General features: G+C 41.5%; 1 protein-coding gene across 4 annotated transcripts in view; it reads left to right on the top strand.

Annotated features, from left to right (window-relative positions):
* Positions 1 to 23,435, top strand: part of COL21A1 (collagen type XXI alpha 1 chain) — a 198,342-nt gene that overhangs the window by 106,444 nt on the left and 68,463 nt on the right. For all 4 annotated transcript variants that reach the window (XM_074947848.1, XM_074947849.1, XM_074947851.1 and 1 more), the window contains 5 exons: positions 5,272 to 5,325; positions 6,677 to 6,730; positions 7,327 to 7,380; positions 7,461 to 7,514; positions 11,787 to 11,840. In XM_074947848.1, the coding sequence (XP_074803949.1) occupies positions 5,272 to 5,325; positions 6,677 to 6,730; positions 7,327 to 7,380; positions 7,461 to 7,514; positions 11,787 to 11,840 (270 nt within the window). The remainder of the gene's footprint in view (positions 1 to 5,271; positions 5,326 to 6,676; positions 6,731 to 7,326; positions 7,381 to 7,460; positions 7,515 to 11,786; positions 11,841 to 23,435) is intronic.

Raw genomic sequence — 23,435 nt, 5'->3', positions numbered from 1 at the left:
CTCCTGGTATTGCCGATGTCCAGTGATGTGTTCTAGGTAGATGTCCCTCGACTACCTGATGGTGTCTGACACCATGAGTTGCCGCATCAGCCAAGCGTAGCGGTGACTGATTCCACATTCTCTCAGCACTCGCTCATTACTGTGGTCCCATGCACCTAAGGCTCCGATGATCGGTGCGTGTATCTGGACCTGGTAACCCTTAGCTCTCAAGGGTATCTCATGGAGCTTTTTTTCAGAATGTTCGTTGTATCACCTTACTGTCAAGATGATCTTCTTTGTTGTCATCACATTGGCAGAGTCAGCAACATGCAAGCACTCATGGTGTTACCCCCTCAAAATGGATTTTTGGGCATTCCTGGAATAACCTATGTATTGCCCTCTTACGTTGTCCTTCCTGAGATATAAGTTTCTGGGATTGTTAAGCAAAAACATTAGAGGACATGGGTACAACCTTCCGATAATTGTCACAGGCACTGTTCTTTTCCAAATTAAAGTTTATTTTTATGAATGTAGCTAATAATCCCTAGTACAGTATATCCTAAAAATCCTAAACAAGGCACAAAATCCCTTAACATAAATCCCTTATTACAAGTTTAAAGAGCATTCAAACTACAATAGCATATAGTTTAAGTGATTCTAAGCGAAGCAATTTGTTACAAATGGCTAGTTTGGAACAAATCACTGACAGCCAATGTTCCCTCTAATTTTTTCCACCCATGTGCAGAATAAATTTTGTTATGTGCACCGAGGTAATGTGTGGATGTGTGCCACAAGTAGAAACAAAAAACCTATATATATATATATTTTTAAAAGGTTAAGTAGGGATAATTACTCCAGCCAGGACCGGTTAGGCATTTTAGAACTCACTACTCAAAGAATTAAATTTAAATGTAAGAGAAATAAAAAATATGAAATGCATAGACCAGTCAAAACACAAAAATAACACACTTTTTGAAAGAATAAAATGACAGAGAATATACGTGCATTGCAGGAAGTACCAAGAAGTGTGTGTTGGTAGGTGAGTGTGAGAAAGAGACTGCGCGTGTGTGTGTGTGACAGAGGCTGTGTGTGTGTGCTTGACACAGTGTTTGACACTGTGTGTGTGACACACAGTATTTGTGTGTATGTGACAGTGCATGTGACAGAGTGTGCAACAGTGTGACACAGAGAATGTGTGTGTGTCACAGGGACAGTGTGTGTGCTAGCTGCTGGGAAAGTTTGAGAGACACCCTGCGCTGTCTCTCTAAGACACTCACTGAAAGCTCTCCTGCTCTGTCCTGAGCCCTGTTGTCTCCCCTCCCCTGTGGAGATGGGATACATGGGGAAGGGGAGAGAGAGAGTGTGTGTGAGAGAGAGACAAAGACTGTGTGAGCAGACTATTGGGGAAATCTCAGAAACAGTGCACTGTCTCTTTAAGAAAGGCACTCGGACACTCACCCTTCTGGGCATCAGCTCTGAGTCCTGAACCAGGCTATGTCCCCTGCCTCTCACCTGCTCTGCGGAGATGGGGTACAGGAGTGGGAGGACACCCTGACATCGGCACCGTTCCCCCCTCCCATGCTCTTCACCACCAGCAGGAGGGTCCTGGGAGCAGCTGCATTACAGAGCAATGTGGGGGAGGGCACCTGAACACGTGCTCCTAATCAGCTGGGCAGCACTTAAATTTCCTGCACAGCCGCTCAGGCGCGTAGCTTACAGGGAACACGGCTGACAGCAGTTATTAAGTTACTCCTGGGGGAATTCTGCACCAAAAAAATTAAAAATTCCGCGCACAATATTTTAAAATGCAGGGAAAATTGCATATTTTATTTGTCAAAATAACACCATATAATCATGCCAGTTTCAATTATTTTGTAATTTATTTCAAAATACTTATCAGCAACTATATGTCTGTAATAGTACAGACACAAAAAAAAATTCCCCCAGCAGTAGGGAATTAAAGAAACCCATACAACAACAACCCAATTCCTGTTTCTCTGCCCCCGTTCCCCCAAGAGCCCAGCAGGGGGGCCAGACACCCACACCCCCTACCTCCCAGAGCCTACCTGTGGTGCGACCCCAGCCCAGACATCCACAGCCCCTCCCCACTAGAGCCGAGGATCCAGAAGGAGAAACAGCCTGATGCTGGGTCCCAGGCTTGTATAGTGTTTCCTGCACACTGCCTTCTTCCTCCAGAGCATGCTAGGTACTGCAGCTGCTGGGAACCCTCCAGCTCCCTTCACCTCTCCCTGGCAGTGTTTTCTATTTGTGAGCTGGGCTCTGCTGGGTTCAGTGGCAGCCAGCAGCTCTGCAGCCCATTTCTGTGGGAGGAAAAGGAAATTCTGTGCATAACATTAATTTCTGCGCAAATTCTGAATTGAGCAGTGGCTCAGAATTTCCTGAGGAGTATATTAAATTGTACTTGGTTTTATTTAAGTAAAGTACAGTTAAGACACACGCAGATTTCAAACATACATATCAAATACTATGCTAGACTATACTAAAAATTATATTTAAAAACTGGCAGGCTTACTTTATAAATCCTTTGATATCCTTTATAAAACCTTTGTTGTTGTCTGCTGCCGCTGCTCAACTTTGATCAGTCAGCTTTGCTCTGCTCCAGTCTTCTTCTTTATCTCTCTCTGTAGCAGCTTCCTTACATTTGTCCAGTACCGATTCTCTCTCTCTTTCTCTCTGATCCCATCCTGCCCGCTGGCGGCTGACCTTTTATGCTGCACTCTGTCTCTCTTCTAATATACCTCTCCATTCTTAGAAGGAATTACCTCATTCGCACATGCTCAGTGTCAACCATTACTCTACAGCTATGATTGACAGCTCTGACATTTAGGATAAGTTGTAACCAGTATGAGTAGACTCTGGCCAGCTAGCTGATTAGCTAACTGACCTCTCTGTCACCCAGTAGTGCAGATGCTCAGTAGTCACCAATTTTGCACATGCTCACTGCTGTTTATCTCAGAGCTGTGATTCTGCTGATCCACACACACATTTGGCTTTTTGCCAAGGTGCCATCTTAGAAATTATGGACTTTCTGCCAATTGACTATCAGCAGCTTCCACCTTAGAGTGAGGTAGTTCCAGCTTGTTCAGAATAGAGATCAGGCAGACAAAGTGGAGGCTGGAGAATTTCTCTAGTAACAATGGCTGGACCACCATACATGTCATTTCATGGGGACAAGGTGTTGATGAGACTTTGCCCCCAGTTCATTCTTCAGGGAGTCTCGGAATTCCACCTCAGTTAGTCAATTGCCTTATGGTGTGCTCTGAAACCTCACTCTTCTCCAGGAGAGAGGAAATTTCACACACTGGAAGAGTTTCCAAAATGCTTCTCTGCCGCCTAGACAGGACTAAGCCCTTCGGGCTCTCTTCCAGTGTCCTTGTGATCATATGGGGTGTATCAAAAGGTCAGGTGATCTCTTCACAGACACTCTCCAAGTGGGTTACATGGTGCATTTTACCTGTTACCAGCTGGCTGGTGAGGATCTCTTTCCAAAAGTCAAGGCACACTCCACCAGAGCACAGGCAACCTTGTTGGCCTGCTTCAAAAATGTGCCTATATCAGAGATATGCAAGACAGCCACATGGAATAACCTGCTGACCACTTGCTGCAGGGACTTGATGTGGCAACCAGGGAAGATCCTAATTTTAGAAGAGCAGTACTTCAATCTTTATTGAACACATCTGATACTCCTCAGATCCACCATCTGGGAGAAGATACTCCTTGCCAATCACATACAGTGGGATCCACACTGATACAGACTTGAAGAAAGAACAGTTACTTATCCTACAATAAGTGTGGTCCTTCAAGATGTTAAAGTCAGTGTAAAACTCATGACCCTCCTTACACCCTCGCACGGGAACTTGAGGAGCATGCACAACCCTAATGGACACTGCTAGCAAAAAGAATCCAGCTGCAGATGCATGAAGTGCATTCTCGCCTACGGAGCCGCAATGACTACAACTTGAAGAACCACAGGTACAGTATAGTAAGTAGGTGTATTATCTTACATGGTTCAGAATGGTTTTAATACCTCTCAGGGGGTGTCGAACATTTCTCCAGTTCAGGCCTATTGTTCATACCTTCTTATCTTATACCTGAAATATTACATAAAATCACTAAGTGGGCAGCATAATTTAGTCTAAATTTTCTCCTCTGTTGTCTGAAACTAATGTAAATGTGTTAAATTTAAAGTTATTGAATTTAAGTAGAGACAAGCCATGGTAACTGGCCATGAAAGTAAGTGTTCAAATGCTCTGTTGCCTGATTAAAATAAAATCCATCTACTGAAATATCTTTCTCTAGCTTTTTAAGGTCAGGTGACAGCGAGATACAATTTAGCCTCTGTTAGAATAGTTCAAGTGAGCTTGAAAATAATAATCAAATAAATATCTCCAGTATCAATAGCAAAAGCATTGAGAATCCTGACATCTGGCAGTTGCAATGACAGTAGGAAGGCCAAACTCATAAACAAAGCTAAGCTCATGACGCTTTCCTACAGAAATGTGGACAACTTAATTTTTTTATGACCAGTTGCTTTTATCACTTTTTTTTTTTTCTGTAAAAAGGGAACTGCTTATTTGAACTGCCGATATGTTTGTTTGTTTTTAAAATGTCTCTAATACTGTACATGCTCACAAATGCTCACCCTTTTCACTAGGTGGGTGGGGTTTTGATGAGATCAGCAGGGAAATGAGCAGCCAGGATCTTTGATAGTGTCAGGTGGGGTCTATGTGTATGAAAGCATGCCTCCTACACGGCACTTGCTCCCCATGGCATAGCAATGGACAGAATTGAGGGCAGGACTCTGACCATTCCTAGGGGCTAAGATTGGCTAATGTGTGTTTGTGAGATGCTGATGAGCAACGTACAAAGGATGATGGCAGTATACAATTGTTGTAAACATACGTCTGTTGGTTATATGCACATACATGTGTTCATATGTACAATACATAACTTTAGTTTTCGAATTACATAAAGAAATGTAAACTGCTAACTATCTGAGGCACTATAGGCATTGTGGGCCTTGAGGAGAGAACTAATGTAGCATTAAAAATAATTATCAAATTCATGTAAAATTGGCATCACTAACATCATGTTGTTCAGACTGGGTCTTCTCCAAAGCCTCGGGAAGTCGGTGGGAATTGTTCCATTTACTTCAGTGGGTTTGGATCAAGCCATTTCGTTTTAAGTCTCTTCCTGGTTTGTTAATCACTTGGGTTATGAAAATATTATTTTATGTTTTATATACATATTTTAATATATTTGTTGTTTTAGGGTGAGCATGGATTTCCTGGTTTTCCTGGATTACATGGGATGCCAGCATCAAAGGTTGAAATCGAAAGCTTCTTGTAAAATATCCATCCATTTTGGATTATTCCAAAACTTCTTTTCATAGCTTTTAAAAGTGATTTTAGTTACCTCTATGTGTAATGTTTAAATTTATCTATAAACACAGATAAGAGGCAAGACTAATACTGATAATGTTTTATTTCTGTTGGCTTTGGTTCATGTTGTATATGAATTGCTTTGAATTTTGATTTTAATAAAACTAAGAGCCCTCTTCTCTGCAAATAGTATCCAAATGATAGAATCATTGATTATACTCAAGTTGCTCAGGTCATTCATTTGACCCCCAGCATTTTGAAGAACTTTCTTGCACTAATTCCTTGAAAGTCTTATTTAACATGTTCTGCAATGAAGTTCTCTCAATTACATCCCTTGCTAATGTGTTCAACTGCCCAATTGATCTTACTCCTTAAAGCCCCTCCTAATGTCTATTTTAAACTTTTCAGGACAGATTTCAAAAGAGTGCAGCACACACAACTGTTCAAAGATTTTCAACTTTTCAAAGATTTTTCAAAGATTTTAAACTTCCATTTAAGATCTCAAGGAATTGACCAGATTTCCAAAAGTGCTCAGTACCCAGCAGCTCCCATTGGAAACACAGGCATTAAACCTATGAATTGTTGAACATCTCTCCAGAGATACTAAGCATGTGGTACTTCATAGGCCATCTGTACCTTGCAGAAGATGCTCACTGTCATGCAGAATTGTGTCCTTTGTTGGCAAGAGTTTGCCACTCTGAAATCACATTTAATTTATCATCCTGAACTCTTTATCAGACTGTTTTTCAGATAGTCATATACCCATTTAGATCTGAGCTATGCATTTCTTAGTTTTGTCAGAAAATATCACTTTGGTAAAACAAAATGTTTTGCTGAATCTATTACAGATTTGACTAGACTTTTGTCAAAATACAGCAAAGCGTGGGCCACTCTGCCTCCTCACCTTCCCCTGCTAGCTCTGGGGAACTGAGACGCACATTGCCTCTCTGGCTCCCAGAGCTAGTGGTTAGCAGGGAGGAAGAGTGGAACTGTTGAATTGACAAGACATTTTCCTGAGGGCAGCTGGGAAGCCAAAAAAAGTTCCGTTTCTGTTCTCCTGACACAGAATTTTTTTTAATCCTTTTCTGTGAAAATGTTTGTTTTTGGTGTTTCATCCCACTGTGAGAGAGCTTTTCCTCAAAAATGCAAACAAAATTAATGGAAAGGGATTCCCTCTTTTCAGCCAGTCTATTTGTTAAGCAAACAGTGAGTTGGAATACATCATGTTTGTAGCTGTATATAATTAGCTCAAATTCTAAAAGCAAAATAATGTCTTTATGCTTATTTTGTTGTAGGGTGAAAGGGGCCCTAAGGGAGATCAAGGACCACCAGGAATTTACGGAAAAAAGGCAAGTGTGAATTGAATATCATAAAAAGAAGTGCCAGCATTTTTCTGATTTGTTCACATTGTAAAATGCCTTTTATTTACATAGATTGAATCCGACAGTGCATTCTCAGGCATACTTCTGTTGAAGTCAATGTTTGGAACAATATCTCTGCTCCAATATGAACTCTTCATTCAGATACCTCCTGAAAACTCTTTTTCCAGCTAATAAATTCTAGTCTGTCAATATAACACAGTCACCACACACATACATACACGTGTAAAACAAGCAAAAACATTCTAAATTACAGTTTTATTTTTTTCAGATCTTTGTCTGTCTAAATTCTCAGCCATTTGAAGCAGGGTTGTTGCTTGATTTCTGTGTTTCCCATTTTACACTTCAATAATAATGGCCTTTTGCCTGCGTAAAGACTACAGCATAGGGTCCATAGTCTTTTATATGTAGGAAATTCCATTGCAAATTTTCATAGAAGTGAAAGCAAACAAGTGTGTGAATTTCAGATTAGTTGTGCTGAAATCGTGTAACTGAGTTTGAGGATACTATTTAAATATCATTTTCCTTGGGTTTTTTTTTTTTTTTTGTTTCTTATATTTTTCCAGGGTGCTAAAGGGGAAAAAGGTGATCCAGGTTTTCCAGGAATGCCAGGACGATCTGTAAGTTCTATAAGGACAATTTTGCCTTTAAATTTACTTTGTTAATACTACTAATAGTGTCATGTTACCTGTTGCCACAGGGGGAACCTGGGAGAAATGGGAAGGATGGATTACCTGGAAGCCCTGGCTTTAAGGTATTTACATATTCATTCAATAAATTGTATTTTATTTTTGAAGTGTCAGTAACTTGCCAAAGCCTTACATAACATTGCTATAGGTCTAGTTATTTGTAGGATGTGTTTTGAGGGTAGTAACTGGAAATAAAAAATGTGTCTAGTACTGGTAGACATTAGTCAAAACCATTGGGGTTTCAGTGGGCTTTGGATCAGGGCCCAATTGCTGAAGAGCTATTTTGGGAATGTATTATTAGTGATTATCAAAGACTGCTTAGGATTAATCTTGTTCTTTCCATTTCCATATATATTCCTCTAACTCTGTGAATAATTTAAAGCATCAGATATGCATATATATATTCTTCACAGAATTCTTTCCTATACAGGCAAATGATAAAGAGTTGATTATTATGATAGCTATTGAAAGGGGGAAAATGGCCCAAAACACTGCGTACACATGTGCGGGCACTCTCTAGCTCTAAACCTGAAATATGCCTCATGTTTGACTAATTTAACGCCAAGAATCCACCTCCATCAGTTGGCAGTGCATGGGAATTAGTAGGTTTCATGGGAAACCGAGAGAACTACTTCAGCACATTTTATTATGTTGAGCTCCCAGTTCTTCACAATCTTAGCTAAATGTATATCTGCCTCCTAATAGTAGATCTTCATACTGGGGGCTGTGGGTCATGAGCCTATTAGATTATTGGTTTTCCCATTACTCTGAGATGAAATAAGGAAGACGCTAGGCATTTCAATTTTTAATGCAATATGCAAGCTGGTTTTCAGTGTCTGATATAATAATGAAGTTTGTTTGTGTCAAATAAACTACTTCATAGTTCAGTTCCATAAAATAATCCTTTCAGTATTGACAAGTTCATTGAATTTAAGTGATCATCTACAACAGTACTGGGGGTCATACTATGTTTAGAATATATTTGGCAAAGAGAATACATGTACGGTGGTGGCCTTGAAAATTTGAAACTTGCCTTTAATAATTAAATATTTGCGGTTAGATACTTCAAACAGTGCAAATATTGAGGTTATTTCCTTTAGATGTTATAGGGAGGAAGTACAAGGGAATAATGAAGATACTCAGCTTATCTACTTAATCTTAGGTCAAATTGGCAAGTTTTGGGGGCCATAACTGTAATAAGCTTATTTGATTTAGTCTTTATTTTCTGATTTCTCTGCACCTTTCAAAAATGGGTAGAACAAACTGGGTAAAGTTAGAAAAGATTCTGATGATAGTTTATTAAGAAATTACTTCATGCTTCAGCAACTGATAGTGTTTTGGATTTCTCTAGTATTTAAACATTTCACGTTTTTATTCACCATTCAATTTAGTTTTCAGCATTTTTGCATGCACCTGACTTTGGTCTGAAAATCCCGTTGATGCATGCAAGTCATAATTATTCACACATATCTGAGAAATCACCCAACTTTGACTTGTATAAATGCATCAGGGGATTTGGATTTGGCATCCAAATTGAGTACATACAAGAGTATGGAATCCCATTTGAAAATGTATACTGTATATTGTAGTATGAAAAGGAGCTGTTTCCCTGCTTCTGAGACTACTTGGGTGATAAAATCAAATATGCAGCATCCCAGAACTCTCATTTTATCAGAACCAAATGAAACTCAATCTCGTAACTTTCTCTCATCCCTGGTATAGGATAAGATGGGTTTGGTTCCAGTTAAACACTTAGTTTGACGCAGAGTTTTCCACAAAATTTCTTACAAATGTGTATGTGCTTATGGCCTGTTCAAGAAATGTATGTCTTTTAAAAACATGAATTTTGAGAGTATATAATCTGCCTTCACTCTTACAGTAAACCATATGATTAAAAAAAATGTAAATGTACACATTCAAGCTAAAATACATTTATCTTTTTTTCCTTTAGTTAACTATTCTAGTATAAGTGTGTGATAGGCCCAAAGTTACTACTTTTTTCATCTCCTTTTGTAGAATATTCTTGAAATAGTTGTGTGTGGAAAGTCTCATTTACTCCCGTCACTCACCAAGTTAATTTATTATGGAGTGTGAGAAAGAGTTTGTGCCATAATTGCTTCAGAATGTAATAGTTAACAGAAGTCTTTTATTACTGCTTCATCCAAACATTTTATCAGCTTCCTTTTGCCATCTGCAGTATTTCATTCTGGCTCCGTTGTAATCAAAATCAGAGGATTAAAAAAAGTCTGTCTTTGTTGGAGCTTTTCTGTTCTCTTACAAAATTTCATAAACATATTTGTTCTGGGAAAGAATGTGATAGAAATTGTTGCTGCATACCCAGGTTTTGTAATTTAAATTGACAGCAACTTATTATACCTTAACTTGTAGACATATTTTATTTGTGTACACTCATTTCTGGAACTTTTTGGTTTTTTTTCTATTTCTTTGAGTTTTTAGTAAGGAATAACATGCATGTTTTGAATCAGAACATAATTATTTGGTCATTACTTGGTAGTGCAATAGTTCAGAAGTGCCTTGAAATAATTTTCAGAGGACTACTCTTAGTAACAATGGCAGCTGGAATCATGCCTGCAATTAACACTAGAAAGGGGCAGAGCTGGCGCTGCAGCATAGACATGCACTCCAGCACGGAGTGTAACCCATCTCCCCAAGCGGCAGCCCGAAGCTGTCTACACCAGTGCCTAGGTCGGCAGCGGGGTGAATTTCACACCCCAGACTATGCAGCTGCGGCCAGCTAATTCACCAGCATAGACCTGGCCTAAGACCAATCCCTTTTCACTGTCTGGGGTGCAGCTGAACCCTGGGTGGATGAGGACAAGCAGCCGGAGAGGGGCTCTCACCCAGCTGGGGCCGAGTGCGGGCTCTGGAGTGCGTGGGATGATTTCGGTGCCAGGGTCCTCGTGTCCCATGGCTGGGCTCCCTGCTCTGACCCTAAACGTGGCTTATTCTCATGCTCTCTCACCCCAGACCCTGTGTGGTCAGGCAAGTGGCAGCCTGGGCCAAGTGCCAGGCGGGGAACGGCGGCTGGGCCCTGCGGCGGGACACTTGGGGGATGGCGGGTGCCTGTCACTGACTGTCCGGCGAGCAAGGCCTGCGAGCAGCGCTGGTGCTGGCAGGTTCAAGGAGCCGACCCACGCAGGAACAGCCCAGGGCACAGGGTGACCAGGAGGCACCAGGCAGCAGTCGGGGGACGCTAACCATGGCACTGGACACGCAGGGCCCTAGCCAGCCCCACTACTGCCCAGCTGAGCCAGCCTGGCCAGGGCCCAGAGAGACCTGCAGTGGAGCTGGCAAGATGGGAGCGGGTGGGAAGCAGGCAGGACTCACCCTCTTCTTGAGCATGGAGAAGGTGGCCGTGCAGCGGGTACAGCTCCCTAGAGGAGACAGAGCGAGGGGTCAGGCTGGGCACTGCCTGGGGCTGAACTGCCTGCAGCAGGGGGGACATGGGAACTCAGCCTGGCACCAGTCCCTGTGCCCCAGGGGCTGGGGCGATGCCCTGGCCCAAGGCACCCCTGCCTGGCACATGAGGCCAGGCAGCCTCAGCTCAGAGACCAGCTTCTCTGCTGTCTGCACAGCCTCCCCAGCTCTGGAAGCAGCAGCCACCCACGCCCTGAGCTCCCACAGCCATGTGCCCGTCGCTGCCGCCCAGGAGAGTGGGGACCCAGCTCGGAGCCCCAGGTCCAGCCCAGCAGGAGCCCTAGCTCAGGGGATCTCCCAGGGGCTCCAGCCTGGCTGCGGAGGCCAGAGCTCCAGCTGGCAGGGCCCGGCAGGGGGCACCAAGCATCCCCCTGGCAGCCTGGGCTGTGGGCTCCCATTACCCATGGGGGAGCCCCCCACTGCCCACAGCATGGCTCAGGTCCGGACCAACCTGGCACCCAGACAGCACAACCCAGCCAGTGCCCGTCCCCAGCTCCCTTGGGGCAGCGACAGCCCAGCCACCCCCAGCCCAGCACCTGACAGACACAGGCAGGGGAGGGGCTGCCTCGCCAGGCAGGCGTTCGGCAGCCCCTCTCGCCAGGCTGGCGCTCAGCTGCGCCCCCCTGCCCCGCCGGCGTTCTCCAGCCCACCCCCCCACGCCACCCCTTCCGAAGTTACTGCTGGGGTAGCACTTGCACAGCTGCTCGGTCAGCCACAACACCTTGCTGCGGATCACCTCGTTCTTGCTCATGACGCTGCTGTCCGGGAGGCTGAATAGGTGTCTCATTATTTTACATCTAAAAATGTTTTACCATTTGAATTCACTATTCTTTTTGCACAGAAAGATTATTTATTGGTCTTGGCTGAGTTTCCTATTCAACACTCTTTTCATTTTAAAGGGAGAAGTTGGGAAGCCTGGTCCTACAGGACCAGAAGGACGTCGGGGAGACCCTGTAAGTGTTTTAACTGCTGAAATATTGGGCATGATTTATTAGTGAATGATTTAGTTGATATGTTAACTGTTCCAAGTTTGAAGAGTTTGCTGTATTCTGAAAAGGAGTAGGAAGATCTGTCTTTAATATATAGACAGTAGAGTCTTCATTCATATATGTGAAATTTGATTTGAAGACTGCAGTCTCTCTGTCTCTTTCCATATATACTATATATATATATATATATATATACACACACACACACACACGTATAGATATAATTTTGAAGACTGCAATAATTTGACATACAAAACCATCGCTTCTTTTCTGTCAGAACAAAGGCATAGTGAGACATAATTGATGTTCTAGTTAACATTTTTGTTTAAATGGTATAATTACATATATTACTTTAAAATAAACGTACATTCATGTGGTAGAGAGAAAGTTTATAGTTAAACCTAGCTGTTTTTGAATTATTTTCAAATAAACATTAGACACATTTAAAAAAAAACCACAGTTCAAGTCTTAAATTTGTAGTGAGTCCTAACTCAAAAATTCTTTCTTCAATTTCTTAAATAAATAAATAATTCTCGGAGTAGAACAGAAGACTTTTTACAGTCTGTTCACTGGAACGTCTATTAATGCCATTGTAGTCACAAGAAATCTTCCTTTGTATTCCATCATTTGTAGTTAACATTGACTTTTGGTCACTATCCTAATCCATACTTCTGACAAAGTAAAGGTGCTGCCGCTTGTTAACTGGTCCAAGCCGATCATAGGCTGCTCAAGGTAGAGCATAAAAGGAAGGGGAAAGCAGGAGAGATGAGGAAGGATGTGTTTTCTCCCCTGAATCAAGTGGAGAAAGCCTCTTGGGAGTTGCTGCCCAGTATTTTTCAGTTGACTTACTTTTTTTTATGATTGTTTAGTGGAAATTTAATAAATCCAGTGAAAGGACCTTAAAACAACATAGGCGTGAAGCTTATTTCCATTCCCTGACTGGTGAAACTGTCCACCAGTTCACAGTACCATATAACATAAGTCACCTCTCAGGATGCTAGCTGAAGCACCACAAAAGTTTCTAAACTTGTAAAATGGTGTGTTTTAAATTTTTTATCTGGAATACAATCTATCTGTAAAGCAGTGTTCTCAAACGTTGTCCATTTACCACTCATGGTCTGCGGAGCACTTACTAGTAGTTTGCAGAGAGCTGGCTTTTTCTGTTTTCCATGCTTTCAGCTGCCTCTACAGATATCTTGGCTCATCATTGCAAAGCACAGCCTGGTGGCCTGGAAAACAGCTGGAAACGAGGAGCCAGCCTAGCTGTCTCTACGGACAGCTGCTACGTGAAGCGCAGGAGAGGAAATAGGAGCCACCCTCAGGGACATGGAGCTGCCAGCCACCAGCAGATGGGGAATGTCCAGCAGAATAGGAGAGATGGGAATGAGGCAGCTGATTAACGTGTCCCCAAAAGTTCAGGGCATTGACACTTCAGTACTGTCATGTGCTGTAAAGATTTATTTGGGTACAATCATGCTTTGTGCATGCAGCTTACAGAAATGGCTGGTGTATTAGACCCCAGAGGGAGCACAATTCCTCAGAGAGTCACAATCCCCCCTGGACTCTTCAGTTGTACTGGTGGAGGGATAATTTGCCAACACTCATTTAAAAGATGTCACATAGTCCCTCATCCACACTCAACCAGTGAGTGCCACAGGTAAACACATGTGGGTGAGGAGGCCAGAGCTATGGTTCTGTCTGCTAGTCTGCTCGTTCTCCACTTATAGGTTCCAGTCAGCTGCAGTTATAACTGACCCCTATGAAGCCACTCTAAGGTGGGTGTGGGATAGGATCCTTATTCCTTCCTATTCTTTCTGATCCACCTTGTCATTGCTAGATAGAGTCTAGCCCTTTGCTTTTTGACAAGTACAATCTCACCATTCCCTTCTGCACTCGGAAATTACTGCAGCGCACAGCTACAAGATAAACGGTTTCCAGGGGGTCCAGTTGTTACAACTACATGTCTTGTCTTGGTTGCAGAGCGAGGCTGAGCTGACAGCCAACTGCCTCCAGCGTCTGAGAGGTGTGGTTATATTCTATATACCACACACACTGGAGTATTATTTCTTTTATTAATCACTGAATTTTTGAGTAGGAAAAAGTAGTTTGTAAAATTAAGTATGTATTTCCAAGTGATATGTTTGTTTTTGCATAATAATACTAGTAGGGCCTTAAGGTAGCCAGATATGCTGCATCCTTGGTCCTGCCCATTTTATGAAATAAAGTAGCCTCCAGAATGTATAGATTTATCAAGGCAGGCTCCTTTCTCGGAAGTAGGTGGAAGGCAGTGTGGGTGAAAGCGATCATGAAATGATAGAGGATTTAAGGAATGGTAGGAGGAATGGTAGCAGGGTAGGAGGGAAAACAGGTGAATAAAGACAATGGACTTCAGGAAGGCAGAGTTTAGCAAACATTAGAATGGGTAGGTAAAATTCCATGGCAAGCAAGTCTAAGGAAAAAAAAGAGTTCAGGAGAGTTGGCAGTTTTTAGAGACACTCTATTCAGGGCAAAGACGGATGGTAAGAGATCAGGAGATCTTTAGTAACCTGAAACTCAACAACAGAGTCATCCACAAAGTGGAAACTATGTCAGATTATGAAGGATGAATATAAAAGAAACAACACAAGCATGTAGGGACAAAATACAGGGTAACAAGAAAACATTTTATAAATACATTCGAAGCAAGAGGAAGATCTAGGCTAGGGTAGGCCCATTACTCAGTGAGGAGGGAAAGACGATAACAAAACCACAGCAATGGTGATAGTGTTTAAATGCCTTTTTTCTTTCAAAGCAGCAAAGAGTCTTGTGGCACCTCATAGACTAACAGATGTATCGGAGCAGAAGCTTTCGTGGGTGCATCCGACGAAGTGGGTATTCATCCACGAAAGCTTATGCTCCAATACATCTGTTAGTCTATAAGGTGCCAGAGGACTCTTTGCCGCTTTTACAGAACTTTCCCAGAATAATTCCTAGAGCATAATAAACCCACACATGAAAACTCTTAATTAGGGTAGTTTTGAGGCTCATGGGTGATGCTGTCAGGATATTTTTAGCACTGTTTTAGGCCTGGCACATGTAGCGCTGTCACCAGCACCATGTCTAAGCAGTGGCAGTAGCTGCAATAGATCCTACAAGTTGCCTATTTCTTATAAACATATACACAGCTGAAAACATTCAAGAACCGGTAGACAGTGTGCTTAATATTTGGGTCACAACACAGCATCTCAGATATGGATTTTTCCTCGTGTACGATGGTAGCAATATAACAAAGCACTCAAATTCTGGTTAATCCCACTGATTGACCTGTTGTCTTGTTTGCTTGCCAGTGAATATCAACTGATAACTGTGCTAGGTATGACAAGTTTGTGCCCAGTTTTAATCATTCTAAAGAGTTTGTGAGTGTCTTACTGGAATCTTGCTAAGTAAAAAACCTTTTGCTTGAAAAGGTCACTCGGTATATACAAACAATAGGGAATTATGTATACCGCAGGAATGAACGTATTCATCATCAGAAAGTAGAAGCCATTGACTGCATCAGGTATAATGATTCCAGTCTGTAGGAACTGCCAAATATATCATTCAAGAAGGAAATTCACTTTCATATCTTGAAATCAATATCCCTCTAATCCACTTGCTAGAGAAAAAGCAGCCAAAAAGTGGAAAAACCGTGATCTCAGGGGGGGTTGGTAATTATGTGATGGTGCCTTATACAGAGAATATTTTGGTATTTCCACCTCCCACCTTCCAAGTAGAATGATTCCCCCATACCTTGTTCCCACTTTCAGATATCCCCATCTCTGCTATGCCTCTCAAGTTTCCTCAGTGCTCTTACTCTCTCAGGACCCCTCTGTGTAGGGAACTTGTATTTTGGCCATCAAGGCTTCTTCCGTAGCTTGTACTGCAAGTGATGGAGTCTCAGAGCATGGAGCCTTTTTTTCCTACAGTGGAACACCTCCTTGAGCCACTGTGCTGCCTTGAAATGTAGTGCCAAGCTAGCCACGAAGCTTGCTTATGTCTAATGTTGTCCTAAAGCTAATCTCTAACTTAGATAGCAAATAAGAAAAACCTGCTTGCTTATATGCCCATTAATGAAAAAAACATTAGCAGTCCACATCATAGGTATGCTAGTGGCCTTCACAAAATCCCTTGCTTTCAGGACATTTTCCAGGGGACACTAAGCACAAAGGAAAGTTTACAGACAATTTTTAATTGTTGAAAAAATAGACTTTGATATTTCCAATGATCAACCTTCTCCTTATCCAGAAGTCATGTTACTGTACGTCACTGTTCTAAACAGGGCTGAGTGAATACTCAATATAAAAATAAATTCTGCAGATATTAGTTCATATTTAGATAAATTACTTTGACTGCAGTTGCAAACCCTTTGTGCTTCTGTCCAGTGAACAAATTTGCTGACAGAAATGCTTGATGACTAATAAGTGAATATTGAATAATATTCATGAGAAGCACATTTTAAAATTCATAATGAAGATTTTTTGCAATAGATACCTGATCTTAACAGCTATATTAATCTATTCTGGAAAACCAAAACAGCTCAAATGTTGTATCTTGAATAGTCAAAATAAACACTAGAATCGATCGGTCTTCAGCTGTCGTTAAGACTGCGCCGATCACAACACGTCTGCCATTCTTCTCGCACTCTTGCCTTTCTTCTCCACATTCGTCCGAAACGTTTAACAATGTCATCTTCCCATCTTCTTGGAGGCCGACCGGGTGGTCTTTTCTGTTCTCGCGGGTACCATTCAGCAATGATTGCGGTCCACCTATTGTCCGTGAGCCATGCTGTGTGGCCCGCCCATCGCATCTTGTTATGTCTGCTTTCCATGACAATATCTTTCACACTGCTGTGTTCTTTGATCATTTCATTTGGGATGTGATCCAGAAGGGAAATTCCCAACATAGCTCATTCCATTGCCCTTTCAGCTACCGATAGCCGCTGTTCTCTCTTCGTCAGTGCCCACGTTTCACTTCCATACAGAATGGCTGGCAGCACTGTTGAATTGAAGATATTTGTACGTGTGGTCTTGTCGATTTTTCTTTTTGAGGACGTCCTTGATGGAATTAAACGCACGCCATCCTGCCCGAAGCCCTCGCAAGAGTTCTCCGTTCAGGTCTTGGCGCATATTAACTTTTTGGCCTAAATATATGTATTGTTCCACTTCTTCAATTTCTTCTCCTGTTACCGTTATTCGGACTTTTTGTAAGACATCTGATCGCATGTATTTCATTTTGCAGCGGTTCATTTTCAGGCTGACCTGACTGATTTTCTTGTCGAGTCTTCGTAGCACGCTCTGCAGTTGGTTGGTGCTTTTGGCAATTAGTACGATATCGTCTGCGAATCTGAGATGGGATAATCGTCTCCATTTATGTTGACACCACTCCTCCAGTTGATCTTGTTCATAACCATTTCGAGGCAGGTGGTGGTGAATAGTTTTGGTGAAATCGTATCTCCTTGCTTTATGCCTTTCTCGATTAGGATGCGAAGGGAGTTTCGAGGAAAGTAATGTCTGTTGTACATCCAGTATTTGCTTCCTTCAACAAACTGATGTGTTAATGCCCTGCTCTGTGAGCGCCTTTAATATTGCGTTAAACTCTATGCTATCGAAGGCCTTTTCATAGTTGACGAAAGCAATGCACAGGGGAGTTTGTATTCCCTCGCTCTTTCTAGGAGCTGGCTAAGGGTAAATATATGGTCGATCATGCTGAAATTTCTTCAAAACCCTGCCTGCTCTCTTGGCTGTTGTTCATCCAGACTCTGTGAGAGTCGGTTCGTTATCACCTGTGTAAAGAGCTTGTAGATGTGAGAGAGCAGGCATATAGGGCGTTAGTTCTTAAGATTTTCTCGATCACCCTTCTTGTGCAGCAGGATGGTATTCGACTCCTTCCAGCTTGATGGTATTTTTCCTTCTTCAAGATATCTACTAAATCTTAAAGTGAGGGCCTTCCAAAGTTTTTCACCTCCTGCAGAAATAATTTCTGACATTATTCTGTCTTTGCCTGGAGCTTTTCCCTTCTTCATCTGGTGTAGTGCACTTCGAACTTTGCTGACGTTTACTGGGGGGGACGTGTTTTTCTGACTCTTGGAGCGTTGGGAAAGGGACGTTGATTCTTGATTTGAACGGTTCTGTATAGAAGTCCTTGCAGACCTCCTCCATCCCTGCTCTGTTGATTACTGTCTCTCCATCCTTGTTCTTCAATGCTGTTACGCTCAGTCTATGCTGCATCAATTCCTGCTTGCATGTCCTGAGGCTCTTGAGTGATTCAGCTGTTTTGAGGAGCTTTTCTTTCTGGAAGTTCTCAAAGTTGTCTTTCAGTTTTCGCTATATAAGCTGGCACAGAATGGAGTACTCGAGGTTGTTATCCGAGCTCCTTTTCATGTTTCTCTGCCTCTCCAACAAGCTTTTTGTTTCATCAGCTTTTCAGTTCCAGCTGCTTTTATGCAACGTCTCAGCTTGTCAGCAAAGACACTATAGTTCTCATCACACTTTTCCGTCTGGCTCCAGTCAAACCCAGAAATCGCTTTCTACAGCTTTGCTTCATTGAATGTCTTTGGCCGCTGTTTTCTGTTTGCCATCTGTAACGCCTTCTTTTCCACCGCTTCATCAAAAATCAACTTCGCTCTAAGCAGGTGATGGTCACTGCCGGTGTTGAAAGGCTGCACCACAGAGACGTCTTGAACGATGCGCCTTTTTACTGACTAAAATAGTCTGTTTCATTCTTGCTCTTAGTGTTTGGCATGATCCACGTCCACCTTCTTGTGGTCTTCTTTTTGTACCAGGTATTTGCCACATACAGTTCTTTAGTTTCTGCCATCGCTACCAGCCTTTCTCCTCTTTCATTCCTTTCGCCACTGCTGTATCTCCCTATGAACTTTTCACCAGCTTTCCCTCGCCTGACCTTGGCATTGAAATCTCCCATTGTGACAGTGTAAGTGGACTTTTGTGCAAGGGCTCTTTTGAGCTCTCAGTAGAATTCTTCCACTTTGTCCTCATTTGCACTTGTGGGAATGTAGGTTTGGATGACCTTGAGTGTAGCTTTTGACTCCATCTGAAGATGCAGCACACCAATACGTGATATTAGGTGGCATGATATGACTTTCGAAGACCAATCCTTACTGACGATAAATCCGTCTCCTCCAACATTTCTAGCACCATCTTTCCGAGCCTCACAGCACTTCCATCCTTCCAGTTGACTTCCAACTTCTCCTTTCGTTGGGTTTCGCAGACACCAAGGATATCTCATCTTATCCTTTTTCTTCTCTTCCATGAGATGATTTAATGTTTCCTCCCTCGCCAGCGACCTACAATTGTAAGTACACACAGCGAGGGTTGTCCTTTTCCATGTTGGCCTAGCACCTGACATTTTTAGCAACCTCTCATTGCTCAATTTCTGCTCCACCACCATAGAATGGTTCGATTGATGCGCAGGGAACTAAGACCCATTTACTTGTGTTGTTTTAGCCGTTAACTTCAAGCCATTCCACTGGCTAGATGGACAGGCATGCATATCTCCTCCAGCTTAGCTAGCCTTCAACCTCTAAGGAGAAGGAAAAGCGCTGTTTCCTCTGAGTGAGCAATACCCCTCCCTGGATTGGATAGTCTAACACCTTTGTAGCATGGTTAGACCTACCAGGGCATACGCCCTGCTACCATAGCTGTCAGGTGGCGTGGGTCACCGCTGCGCCACGATGAGGTGCTGAGGTAGGATTTTGCAGTGCCAGCTGAGGTGGGATCCCGAGGCCACTAGGAATTAATCAACAAAATTATTTGTGAATAACTTCTAATACTAAATAAACTTGAGAAAGTTGCATACCATTTTTGGATAATTCACAATCAGAAAAAGAAGCAACATTTACTGAATACATTAGTTGTTATGGATTATTGAATTCAGCTCTAATGCTGAATGTAAATGTGAATAAAGGAGTCAGATAATGGAAACTGAAACTTCTGAGTGCATAAAGCTGCTCTTGAGTTGTTATGGTGACAGTTTCTCCTGAATAAACTAACACTAGCATAAAAAGGATCATCTGCTCTACTGATATAATTTCATTGAAAAGCATTTGTCCAACACTAGTATCTCATGTCTACCTCTATCCAGTATTAATTCTGAAATACTTACTAGTTACTCAGAAAATGTCGTGACAATGCAATTAGAATGAAACCTGACAAAGCTAAAAGAAGCATATCAATACAATGCTCTTTCTGACAAAGATCTTATCTAGAAAGTATATGGTTTGGGTTATTCTGCTAAACTGGTAGAAGTGTTGTTTGAGTTATAACATTGACTTAATTCTAGTTATGGCTGGATGTGGGACAGAAAGGGGTAATTTGAAATTGTTGCACACCAAATAATTTTATTTGAAAATTATTAAAAGTATTTAGTTTACTGAAAAAAGAAATGGGTAGGCCAGCTCCTTCTAATTGTTTCTCTTACAGCCACCTTATGCGTATGTCTCCCACTATTTAGTCTCTTACATACTTTAGAAAACACCATGATTAAAGCCAAGCAAAATCATCACAATTAACAACCATGGCTATTTCATTATTAAAGAAAGGAAAAAAGGGAACATTTATACAAAACACAAATAACCAACCACAAAAGAAAAAAATGTTTTTTTTTCTGTTACAATCTCGTCTATATGTCTCTCTTTCTGTGGAGAGCTTTTAACATAGATTACACCAGGGGTTGGCAACCTTTGGCATGCAGTCCATCATGGTAATCCGCTGGCAGGCCGTGAGACATTTTGTTTGTTGACCATCCACAGGCATGGCCCCCCGCAGCTCCCAGCGGCCATGGTTCGCCGTTCCTGGCCAATGGGAGCTGCGGGACATGGCGGCCAGCATGTGCTGCAGCTCCCATTGGCCGGGAATAGCAAACCGCGGCCACTGCGGGGGGGGGCCGTGTCTGCAGACGGTCAACGTAAACAAAATGTCCCACGGCCCGCCAGCGGATTACCCTGGTGGACCGCGTGCCGAAGGTTGCCAACCCCAGGATTACACTCTTGAGAATGACAGTTTCTTGGGTGGGTGCTTTTAACTTGGGAAAGTAAGACCAAAATATATTGTTTGCTAAAATTATTGTACATCTATTCTTTAGTATATCCTTAGATAACTAAGAATGTTTATAGATGGGCAAAATAATTTTGTTTCAGGGAAGGGGAACCTGTTGGTTATTAATAAATAACCAGCCAGTTTATAACTATATATGATGAAGCTGAAAAAATATTTAAATCAGTTACTTAGACGAAGCCATTTAAGGAGCTGTCATGAGACAGGCCAGTTAACCAATATTAAGAATCTTACATCCAACATCTCCAGTGTTTCTGTATTTACCAATATTTAGCCACTGTCTCCTATCCAGGAATACGTGATCTAACCATCTGTGATTAACACGAGAAACTGTTAATATTCTAAGTTACAACAGCAGTTTCATATCCCTATAAAACCATTACAAGAGTTTAAATCTAATCCCTTGGCAGTATAACCTTCTCTCACCAATCCACTGTGATTCTATGTTGAAGTCTTGGGAAGACTTGGGGTCAGTTTCTTCTTGAGTGTCCTTTATTGTTCTTAGCTGTCTGTGGCAGCTTGCTTTAGGAGATGGACAGGATGAGTTGTGGAGTGTTTACTGTCTAAGCTGGGTATCAGAGGGTCTGTGTGTAAGGGGTGCTCACTTCTCAATTTTATACTCTTCTTGCTATTGCCATGAAATTACAATTGTTTATATTCAAAGCTGGTAGCTGTCACCCTTTCATTGTTTCCATGTCTTCATGGGTACTGTCTTCGTCTTATGAATGTGTAGTTTATTAACATTAGGGTTATAATTCTTTCTTCACAGTTATATTTCCTTTGTTTTTGTGGCAGGAGAACATCTTTAAGTTTAGAGTTTTAACTCTTTCTTTTATTCAGTCAGTTTTCTGAGATATGCCTTTTATTCCATCAGGGTTTAATAGGAGTTGAAATTCTGTTTCCGATGAGTCCAAACACACTCCTGTTCTCTTTAAAACAGTTAGCTCTCAAAGTAGTCTTTTTAAATTAAATTATCTAAGGAAGTCTTTAAGCTCAAATGGTCATAAAAAATGTATCATCTCTTCTTTTTCCCAGTCTTTGAGAGGTTTGAGTAATTAATTAATTCCCTATTAATATCAATATTCTCTATTTATATGGCTTTTTACATTAGTAATTAGTTTAACATCAGATGATCTTGCTAAATGATACATCAAACATCTTACTATTGATAGAACAATGATATCAGGCTGTTGTTGTTATGTGAAGGTTTGTATTCACATACAAAATATTTCCAAATATACATCTCAAAAGAAGCTTATGTCATCCTAAGAATTTGAGAAACACAAAGGTTTTTACCTTCATTGGAAACATGAGTTGGAAGTAACCAATGTCTTTTGTAACCTTTTTCCACCATAAATGTTCTCCAAATTTGAAGAGTGAATACTTTTAATATTTTTACAAAAGAAATCAATTTCAAAAAGAATATTTCTCTAATTCTTAGTGTGGGTTTAAACTCAGGTTTTTCTTTGAAAAGAAAAGTGGGGGGGGGGAGGGGGGGAGAAGGGGAGGAGAGAGAGAGTGTATAGGTTTACTTTACCTCTATATTTATTGCTCTGATAACAAAACCCTGCATTCCTTTTCCTAAATCATGATTGTTTTACATGGTTGGTGTTTCTTGACCTCCCACGCCTTAGAGTTACAATTGTTTGTTATTTAGAATAAAGTACACATTTCAATAAATGAATACATTTTTTTAACCATAGCATAAAAGAAAATAGTATAAGGTTAAGCAAGGTAAAGTTTAAAATGCAGATAGGTCTGAGTCCATATAAAACTTATAGGGGTCATAAACATGGTGTGTGGCCAAGGAGGTGATCATCTTGGGGTTTGCTTGCCCTTGGGAGACAGAACAGAAACCTGAAATTTCTTTAATCAGCCCAAACATTTTATGACCAACTAACTGAATATGTAGAAGTATTATTGTATTTTTAAGCCTCCTGGCTATAACACACTTGTATGTTCAGATATTAACATATCTTAATATATAATAAAGCTGCAAACAAGTTTGCAGCAACCAAAAAAAGTTATAATAATTTTATTAATATAATAGTTGCTTCTCTTGAGGTCACTTACATGGATTTTCAAATTTTCTCCCTCAATAAATGGTTTAAACCTTGCAATCCTCTTGGCATCATGTGAAGACAGATTGAAGACCGAGGCTTTAGTACCAGTGTCATTGGATATTTCCAGGAAACAGAGCAGCCACTGGGACTAGAGCAGGATCCAGTGAAAAGCTCTGATAAAAGTCTGGATTTGAACTATCAGAGAGAGACCCTGGGAAGTGCTCAGTGGAGAAACTGAGCAGAGAAGGATAAGAGTTCAAGCTTGAGTAAGGTAGTGGTGATAAACTATTAAGCCTTTGTCCTGCACCATAGAAGTCAATGAAGTTTTGGTGAGTTGGCTCAAATTTGTCCATCATTTACACTGATGGAGTGTGGTAAGACTGGACAGAATATGTGTCCTTCTCCAT

This window comes from Natator depressus, chromosome 3 (assembly GCF_965152275.1).
Source record: "Natator depressus isolate rNatDep1 chromosome 3, rNatDep2.hap1, whole genome shotgun sequence".
Lineage (NCBI taxonomy): Eukaryota > Metazoa > Chordata > Testudines > Cheloniidae > Natator > Natator depressus.
This window is presented reverse-complemented; position numbering and strand designations above follow the sequence as displayed.